Here is a 10,801-nt window from a genome sequence, read left to right on the forward strand (position 1 = left end):
CGGCCGGCATTTAGGTTTTCTTGCGGATGTGATAATCACTCCCAAAAAAGTGATGAAAACATAAGAGTTTGCCACATCAACTGAAAATAAAAAATTAAAACTTTTCACTCGAGGGAAGATTTGAACCAGGGAGCTCTCGTTCCGCAGTTGCTCATGCTAACCACGGGACCACGGCGCTCCTGAGCTCAGTGTCCTTGATGTTAATTATCTTGCGCATCAACTGCTCAGTTTGTATATTTTGCTTATTTTTTCATAGTTCCACACGACTTCTCCCTGTTTTCTCGATCGATCTGTGTTCAGTTTTTCAAGGCCTATCCGCTGTGCCAACTTATAACTAAATCTGAGGGGGGTGCGATGGGGAGGTTCCCTTGTTAGGAACCGCACTGAAGACAGTTTGGGCGACAATGGATTGGTCGTGGTGGTCATCTTCATTGACCATTTTGGCCAAGAAAGACGATACCAATACGCCAATCTTTTTGGGGCATACGAAGAACCCAGTTTACGAGGCTCCGGTCGATACCCACATGGACCTGGTTGTTAGGAATGCTGCAGCTGCGGAAGCAGCAGGCCAGACTGATGGGAATTCTTCACTGTGTGTCCCGATACATTGTAACGCGACAATCCCTATACAAAATCGCGCGTTCACAACATCGGACTCAGTTGCACTGCAGAAATCAGCAAATGTTAAAAGAACAGGTTACAAGTGGGACCACACGGCAAAGATCAGACAACAACAATGCCGGTACAAAATCATCTACACGTATATCTAACTATTAATATGCGGGTGAGGGAAGGCTAATTTACTGAATATGTATACATATAACTTTCACTCAGAATCAGAAATGATACATATGTATAACAATATATTATTACAGTACAGGTAAAAGTCAGTGTAGCGTACTGGGGTAAATTGTGAAATAAAATAAAACGCACTTACTTCATTGAGAGTGTATCTTCATCTCCTTCATCGGAGTCTGCACGCAGGATTTCCCCGGGTCCTAGCCTTGTAATAAAAATTGTAATGGGTGATAACCCAACCAGTTTGATTTTTCGAAGAAGAGCCACTTTTTTTTAATCGCATAGTGTCTTGTCTTCTCTCCTGATTTAAAATTGTGTATTTTTTTCCATGTCGAGCTTCGACATTTCGTATTTTTTTGGCCAGTGCTCCAGAGCACCTCCTCTTTTGCTTCTGTTTTTATAGTCTTGAGAAGTAAGTCACATTCTAAAGACATGGGAGAGCCTGAAAATCTTCAGTTATTTTCAGTGTTTTCTTCGCGGCAGGCAAGAAGAAACTGACTCGGAAAACGTACAGACTACAATACACTGATGAGCCTAAACATTATGACCACCTGCTTAATAGCGTCTTTGGAACAAAATGCATCACTAATTCTGCGTATAAGAAATCCGAGTCTGTTGGTAGGTTTGTGGAGGTATGTGGCATTGGATGTCTACGCACAGGATATGCAGAGCCTAATACGCGTTAATAACAGGCCGCTGATTTGCGTACGCGGTGATGGCGCCAGATAGCGATCCACGTGGGTTCTACAGGATTTACATCAGGTGAATTTGGTCACCGAGACATCAACGTGAGTTGACTGAAATGCTCCTTAAACCACTGAAGGACGGTTCTGGCTTCGAGACACGGACAACTATTCTGTTGAAGATTACATCGCCATCGAGGATGACATCAAGCATGAACGGATGCAAGTGATTAGCAGCTGCCAGCGTGTCTTCGATTACTGCCATGCAAGCGCAAGAGAATATCTGCCATAGCGTCGGAGATTTTCTCCGCTCAGAGACTTTTTTTTTCATTTTGTTCGTTGTGTTTGGTCGTTGCGGACGTCGCATGACATCCGTTCCAGTTCGTTGTTGATCGTTTCGCTCAGTTTTTTTATTACAGAGGCCAACCAGCTCTCTGACCGAACACGCTGAGCTACCGTGCCGGCAGGGACTAGGTGTTGTGTAGTCTTCATCCCCATTCGGCGTGCAGCTCGCCCAATGTAGCGTCGAATGTAACAAGACCTGCACCAAGGCGGCAAATGACGCCAAACGCTCATTTCCATTTTTTCATAGCATAATACTGCTCCCATCAGCCTACGTCTGTGGCAAGCTGAACTTTCCGAACCGCTGTTCACCTCGATGACGGCGTTTGTGGAGGCGACCATCAACCTAGTGTGGCAAACATGTGATTCATCAGAACAACCGAAACGTTTCCATTGATCAACGGTCGAATCCCGATGGTCCTGTATCCACTGCAGTCGTAATTGACGATGTCATTGGGTCAACATGTGAACACGTAGGGGTGGTCTTCAGAGATCTATGTTCAACAGTGTACGATGAACGGTGTGCTCCGAAACACCTGTGCGTGCACCACCACTGAGTTCTTTCGGCAGAGATGCCACAGATCACCATCTATCCTACTTTACAGAACAGACAAGCCTCTGAACCCCAAGTGGACATCCAACCATTTAGCGACTAGTAGCAGTTTCTCTGTCCTCCTACCTCTTTCCCTAGATGCTCACGACAGAAGCACATGAATTTTCGACCAGATTCGCCGTTTTCAAGATACTCGTTCATAAGCTCTGCGTAATAATAATCTACCCTTTGTCAAAATCGCGTATCTCAATGGATTTCCCCATTTGCAGCCCGTGTCTTCGCTAGGGTGATCCCCCGTCCGTGTCTGCTTTGCTGCACACTTTAATTACCGCGTCAGTGCCTGCAACGCTATCAGGCGGCATCCAACGTCGCGGTGGGCAGTGGTCATAATGTTTTGGCTGATCAGTGTGAGTAGTGTGGTGTCGCCGCCAGACACCACACTTGCTAGGTGGTAGCCTTTAAATCGGCCGCGGTCCGGTACTATACGTCGGACCCGCGTGTCGCCACTGTCAGTGGTTGCAGACCGAGCGCCACCACACGGCAGGTCTAGAGAGACGTCCTGGCACTCGCCCCAGTTGTACAGACGACTTTGCCAGAAGGGGATCACTGACAAATTACGCTCTCATTTGCCGAGACGATAGTTAGCATAGCCTTCAGCTACGTCATTTGCTACGACCTAGCAAGGCGCCATTACCAGTTTATATTAATATGGAAATGCCTGTACCGTCAGACCGATGTTAACCAATTATGGATTAAAGTTAAGTATTACATCAACTACGTACTTTATTTGCTACTAAGAATTCCCTTAACTGTTCCAGACCTCACGCCAGTCTGTGTGAGCTTAACGCGTGCCTTTCGGCATCCTCGCATAGTGACTTGGCTGTCTTGCCAAGTCACAAGTAGCGTAGTATTGTCGCCATGTTCCCCATCTCGTTGGGGAACCTGAGACTTGCAACTTTTGTATTGCGACAGCCGCAGAACACGAGAAAAATGTCGCTGAACAGGCATGAAATGTGTCCCACGACACGTGTCGATTTGTCGGCTAGGTGTGTACGAGGCTTAAGGGAACAGTTCGGCATGTGTTACGTACTACGTTGTACGAGTACACTGAGAGAACAAATTAAACACACTGTGATAAAACTGTACTTGTTTTACATGAGTGGTTGTGTTTTTGGTTATTGCATATTAAAGACTTTCGCAGTGTTGCGAAGGTATTTTGACAGAAACAAAGACAACTGAGGCAAAAAACCGAATATATCATAATTACACTATTACTCTGCAGCGAGCCACAGTAAACCAAGGATCCATAACACCATTGCACTCAGAAAATATCCCTTCACAAGCCCTGAAATTTTGTAGATGGTGTTCGGTTTTACCCTATAGAGCATTAACAGGAGATACGTATAACAAATGCTGACATATCTCTATGCAGATAATCTCCGCCAGTAACTGGCATGCTCTTTTTCTGCTCTCCATCCGAGCGAGCATTTACACAGAATCCCTTTTACTCGTTTTTCAGACGGTGACGACAGGTGCGGGTATCATTTCGTACCCATTCGACACCGTGCGACGGCGGATGATGATGCAGTCCGGACGTGCCAAGGCGGACGTCGTCTACAAGAACACGATGCACTGCTGGGCGGTCATCTACAAGACTGAGGGCGGCAAGGCCTTCTTCAAGGGCGCCTTCTCCAACGTCCTGCGAGGCACGGGTGGCGCGCTCGTGCTCGTCCTCTACGACGAGATCAAGAACTTCCTGTTCTAAGCAGCGTCAGCGTAGCCGCTTTCCTCGTAGTTGCAAGGCAGCGGGCGGGACCACTGCCGACAGCCGAAAGCCGGGCCGGACGGGGCGTCGCACTCCCAGTCGAAGCGAGGGGCGAAGTCTGCGGCGCCGCGTCCACTTGCAGGGATCTAGGGGGAGGGGGTCTTCAACGTAAAATTCCAACTGAAGGGTAGTACACACACATACAGACACTCCCGACTCGCGCTCATCAAATAAACTGTTTGACTGGTCGGGGAGGTACGTATCTGTTATCGCTGGTCCACGAGTTATTCAAAGGTGTCTAAAGCAGCCAGTTTCCGTTACAAAAAAACATGTTCCGATTAGATCCTAGGTTAGCATTTTCTTTTTATAGGAGAGGATCATCCCTTCAGCAAATAGTTGAAAGACAAGATCGCAGCGTTTCGCAACATATTTATACACATACTGTCATCAGCCACCAACATACGTAAAAATAAAATAACTATAAACACGATGTTTGTCTTGTGACTGACAACAATCATCAACTATTTTTCAGCACCGGCGAGAAGAGTCTGCAGTATGGAGACAAAAGCTGGCGCCACTCTCATTTTAGCGGCTGGTTAAGTATTTGTTACCTTACTGAGGTGAAATCACTATAACAGGTTTGTTTCAAGAGTAACTTTGGGAAAATTTCACAACTATTATGTACAAATGAGATAAAGAAAAAGCAACGACAGTGCCAATGGAAACCCCTTTCGAACTGGACGCTTGATCACGGCAGGCAACATAATGCGCAAATTACAAATATAGAACTTTTACGGGAAATAATTAAGGAGATGGACTGTTTCTCCTCTACTGAAAATCCAGTTGTTTCAGGTTACACAGTTCCAAACGTGTGTCGACACTTGGCACATATGCTACCTCTCAAAACTCACACAGTGGTAAAGTTCTCACATACAATAGCTCTTAATACCTTCAAATCATCTTCTTCGAAGCGCAGATCGCCGAAATGGCGTCAATAGAAAGACTTGCCCCAGGTGGTCTAACGACCCCAGACGATTATTTCATTTCAATACTTCTTTGTTTTGCAGAGCTCAATTATAGACAGATTTTCCGTTGATTTGAATGTGGCACACGGTTACGGAAAACCCATGTGCATAATACCGACATATGTTTACATGTTTCAGAGGATACGCCGATCGACGTAAACGAGTTCATCATAGTCGTTCTGAACAGATGTTCCAACCTGCACTTTAAAAAAATTACCAGTGAATCATTCGAAGCCATATATGTTATGTTTCTAATATGTTATAATTAACTGACCCATCGAGCTTTCTCTAATTTTAACGGTAAGGCTTATACCAAGCAAGTTGTCTTACTAAAGACCAAACTATGCTGTATTCCATTGTGAATAATGAATGTCAATTTACAATTTTCTGAGGATACTAAATACCAGAAAGAAAAAGGATACATGACAATGAATCTTCCCAGTGGCGTCACGACACAAGATTTTCATGCTTTCTCTGTCGGAGTTAACGATCCAGTAAAAATAGACAATTATAAACATAAACCCCTTTAGTTTACACTCGCCGCATAATAGCTTAAGAAGTTTTCTTTATGAATACATTTGAAAACAGGGTCTCTTTTTTGTTATACCGTCACAGTTTCCTACGTTATAAAGTACGGAACAAATTATTCGCACTTACGATAGCAATCCTGATTTAAATCCTCCATCCTTATTCTTAATAAACAAATTAAATCGTGTTCACTCTGCAAGAGTCCGCCACACGAGGCCCTGAAAGTTGTCTCCCAGAATCCTGAAACCAAGCGACTTGCCTGTAAAGAACCAAGTGTCCATAGCTTTTCACAAGGGGACACATTTAAAGAGAAAAGAGTCATCGCTTTTTCAAACATGTACACTGAAACATAAGCTTATTGTAAACACAACACAGATCTAATGACTCACAAAAACAAAATCATTATATTTTTTGATATATTCCTCTCCTAATTTGTATAGGCGGTTTCATACACAATTTTTATTATAATCTACATATTCTTGAATCGAGCACCAAGAAGAAGCACTCGAGAATTTGTTTAACAAATTATTGTTTTGGACGTTTTCCGCGACTCCAGTTCCAACTTGACGACAGACAGATGAAGAGGAAGAAGAAATAGTGAATCAAGAGGCCAAGGCTCATTTTAACTGGCTATAAAGCTGGAGCAGGTGGCCTTAAAGTGCTTTCCTTGAACACTTCAACAGCTTGCTCTTATTTCATTTTTCTTAGTTTTCATGAATTGGTAAGCAACAGGTATGCGTCTCCGACAGTAACAATCACTAGAAGCTGCAACAGCAGCTGTATGAGCGAAGTTTGATAGCGCTACGTTCACAAGTCAGTTTTGTCTGCTAGTTAAAACCGAAAAAATGAACGACAGATTTAACTATTAATCAATTAGAACTTGGTCTCGAGCATTTTATTAGTTCTTGAAAACAGCAGTTGGAGAGAACCGAGAAGCAGAAAACGTCATCCTGAAAACAAATGTACTACTAGTCATTTCAAAAGTAGCGGGCTGTCATTAGCGCCTTGAGTAGCGTAAAAAAGTAGTTTTTAGTGGTATTGCAATACATGCAGGGTCAGAAAAAGAAAAGACAGGTATTCCATCCACGTTTGGTACCAACAAACAGCCGTTGCTTTGCTGTTAGCATGCTGAGTAGTCTAGTGGCATATTACTTCACAATGCTTTGCTACCGAACAATGCCAAAGAGGTCACTCGGAGGCTCGCTTGCGTAATTTGACGAACATTCCCAGGCTTAGCACGCCAAAGCTAAGAGTAAATGTCGTTCGGAAGTATCAGTTCATCGGCGTTACGAAGCTAGCCAAGTGTGGCGTGCGCCTTTGGTTCGACCTTGGAAGTCCATTCATAGAGTGCAGTTACATAACTTTCCCCCCTGTAGCCTCGTCTAATGCGCTAGAGATCACTCAGAGACCTAGTAAAGGTATGACGTCAGGGCCGCGTTTAGCACGAGGCAGCCCGGGGAGCGCAGCCACCGAAATAACGTGCTTGTGCTGCTCCCAAACAGGAACCTGGCACTCTCCATCCCCCCCCCCCCCCCACTACACACAATTTATTCGCGAAGAGTGGCACATTAGTTGTTAAGCTCTCCCAACTCGGCTTCCTAATACAACTTGCTTAGGTTCAGATGCTGTAAACGCCAACCAAAGGCAATTGTAGAGATACGGACTTTCTCATGCACACTTCAAATACGTGTTCTACGTATGTGTGTTTCTTTGACGGGGTGAGGATGTACTCGCGAATTTATGACTCGTAGTTAACTGTATGGCCAGTAGACAGAGATTTTCTAATTATTATGGGGCTACAAATGGTTCAAATGGCTCTGAGAACTATTCGATTTAACTTCTGAGGTCATCAGTCGCCTAGAACTTAGAGCTAATTAAACCTAACTAACCTAAGGACATCACACACATCCATTCCCGAGGCTGGATTCGAACCTGCGACTGTAGCGGTCACTCGGTTCCAGACTGTAGCGCCTAGAACCGCACGGCTACTCCGGCCGGCTATTATGGGGCTACAAATTGTTCTTATATTCACTTTCACCACAGCTGCATTTAATACACTGAGGTGACAGAAGTCATGGGATACCTGCTAATATAGTGTCGGACCTTCTTTTGCTTGGCATAGGGCAACAATACGACGTGGCATGAACTCAACAAGTCCCATGCAGAAATATTGAGCAACCCTACCTCTAAAGCCGTCCATAACTAAGAAACTGTTGCCAGTGCAGAATTTTGTGCACGAACTGATCTCACGATTATGTCCCATAAATGTTCGATGGGATTCATCTTGGGCGATTTTGGTGGTCAAATCATTTGCTGAAATTGTCCAGGATGTTCTTCAAACCAATTGCGAAAAATTGTAGCCCAGTGACAATTCCATCGCTGTTTTGGAACATGAAGTCCATGAATGGCTGCAAATGGTCTCCAAGTAGCCAAACATAACCATTTCCAGTCAATGATCGGTTCAGTCGGAACAGAGGACCCAGACCATTCCATGTAAAACCCACATCATTGTGGAGCCACCACCAGCTTCCGCAGTGGTTCGCTGACAACTTAACTCCATGGCTTCATGGTGTCTGTGCCAGACTCGAGACCTACCATCAGCTCTTACCAAACTGAAATAGAGACTCACTTGACCAGGGCACGGTTTTCCAGTCGTCTAGGGTCCAACCCACACGGTCACGAGTGCAGGAGAAGTGCTGCAGGCAATGTTGTGCTGTTAGCGAAGGCCGCCGCGTCGCTGTCTCCTGCCATAGCCCATTAAACGCTAAATTCTGCCGCACTGTCCTGATGTTCATCGTACCTCCCACATTGATTTCTGCGGTTATTTCACACAGTGTTGCTTTTCTGTTAGCATTGACAACTCTACGTAAACGCCGTTGCTCTCGATCGTTAACTGAAGGCCGTCGGCCACTGCGTAGTCCGTGGTGATAGGTAAAGTTGGAAATCTGATATTCTCGGCAGACTCTTGACACTGTGGATCTCAGAACACTGAATTCCCTAATGATTTCCGAAATGGAATGTCCCATGCGTCTACTTCCAACTACCATTCCGCATTCGAAGTCTGTTAATTCCAGTCGTGCGGCCTTAATACGTCGGAAACCTTTTCACAGGCATTACCTGAGTGCAAATGACACGTCCGCCAATGCACTGCCCTTTTTTACATCGTGTACGCGATTTTACATCTTGTATCTGCGATATTACCGCTATCTGCATATGTGCACATCGCTATCACATGACGTTTGCCGGCCGAAGTGGCCGTGCGGTTAAAGGCGCTGCAGTCTGGAACCGCAAGACCGCTACGGTCGCAGGTTCGAATCCTGCCTCGGGCATGGATGTTTGTGATGTCCTTAGGTTAGTTAGGTTTAACTAGTTCTAAGTTCTAGGGGACTAATGACCTTAGCAGTTGAGTCCCATAGTGCTCAGAGCCATTTGAACCATGACGTTTGTCACATCAGTGTACATCTGCACCTCAACAAGCAATATAAGGAGAGTATTGATGGAAAGTAACATCAATTATCGGTGTATGATGAAATGAAACAGTTTAACAAGGAGACGAGACACTGCGACCCACCGATTTCGATGAGCTTCAAAGTGCTATTTGGGAGCTACTGGTACTGGAAAGTCGCCGAGAATATGCATCTATCTATTAAGTTACGAACTTGATACGTATAAAAAAATTTCCTTACTTTCGAGTTTTCTAACGATTCTATCCCGAAACGGGTCCTGCGTCATAACTTATTACCTCGACTTTGTCATAAACTGGAGCGAATTGACCTAAACTCGATCATAGGAGTTACTAGTGGTCCATGTCTAGTATGTCAAAGCTTATCAAAATCAGTGCCAGAGCACATTTTTAATCTGATAAGTAAAGAGCGTTTCTCTGTAGATGGTGATTACAGCAGTGTGGTACTGCAGCTAAATGACACCTCCCAGGTGTGCAACTTTAGTGGACAAAGCACAAGAAATAGGTGTGCAACTTTAGTGGACAAAGCACAAGAAATTCGCAATGAGTAGTCATTTTATAATTCCAGAATGAAGACTGGTGCTGCTGGCCATTAAAACTGAAACGCCATGAGGACAGTGTTCTACAAATTCCAAATTGACATGAAGTGTGCTACACTCTGCATATAAGGAGAGATTAAGTAGCATGTTTCTCATACAGAAATCTCATCTGAATGTTGTTTGTTTGTGAGAAGCTCATGTTATGCTTCCTGTAAGAAGAAATATCTACCAACATGTGTTGGGATTTTACCAGTCGCAGGCTCTGCCTTATGAAGACTGTGGTTAATTGTTCCTCAATACTGTGGTTAATTGTTCCTCAATATTGTTGTACATCCTAGGCTGGCTCCCACAATCCACATGCAAATATAGAATTAATGGGTTGAGGGAGCCCATACTCAGTGCCGTACAGGATCTTTGTAGCCTCAAGCGACTAGTACCCTAGAGGACGACTTACCATTTATTAACTATGCAGGAGCATACAGTCATGTCATATACTTTGAGTCACAAAATGGGCGTGTTTGGAGCAAGACAAATATCCATACAGATAGCACGATGACATTAGCAGTTTCTTTGTTGTGGGACCTGCAGCATATATTATGTCACAGTAGGACATTATGCACAGAATTGGTAGACAGTATGCAACAACTACAGGCAGCAGCAATGGTTTACTCAAAGTTGACATTTGTCCATCTACAACATCAGAACACATACTGATGAAGGCAATAAAGCCGAAATAAGCTTGTATAAGAAAAGAAAATATCAAGTAGCGTACTGCCTACCAATTCTCTGCATTATGTCCTACTGGGACATTTGCAGTACCACTGAATGTGAGCACTGCAGACATTGCTGCGGCTTTCCATGATGGAGAGCACAATGGTGTGCTCAACAACAGCACTGGACACAGGAATAGCAATAAATTCACTTTTCAGACGAGACCTGGTTTTGTGCACAGCATAATGATGGACATATCTATGTGTGGAGCTCTGAGCAGGACAAATATTGCCATATGGGCCCAGCACATGGCATGACTGTATGGGCTGCAACTAGGTGCACAACTAGATCACCTATAATCCACATAGTTAATAATTATGACAACATGCATTCC

At 44.4% G+C, this 10,801-nt stretch overlaps 1 protein-coding gene across 1 annotated transcript in view; it reads left to right on the plus strand.

Annotated features, from left to right (window-relative positions):
• Positions 1-4,631, plus strand: part of LOC126259281 (ADP,ATP carrier protein 2-like) — a 39,846-nt gene extending 35,215 nt beyond the window's left edge. Inside the window, exon 4 of the mRNA XM_049955928.1 lies at positions 3,896-4,631. Within this exon, the coding sequence (XP_049811885.1) occupies positions 3,896-4,141 (246 nt within the window). The 3' untranslated portion in view covers positions 4,142-4,631. The remainder of the gene's footprint in view (positions 1-3,895) is intronic.
• The last annotated feature ends 6,170 nt before the right edge of the window (positions 4,632-10,801 follow it).

The sequence above is a fragment of the Schistocerca nitens genome, chromosome 5, assembly GCF_023898315.1.
Source record: "Schistocerca nitens isolate TAMUIC-IGC-003100 chromosome 5, iqSchNite1.1, whole genome shotgun sequence".
NCBI lineage: Eukaryota > Metazoa > Arthropoda > Insecta > Orthoptera > Acrididae > Schistocerca > Schistocerca nitens.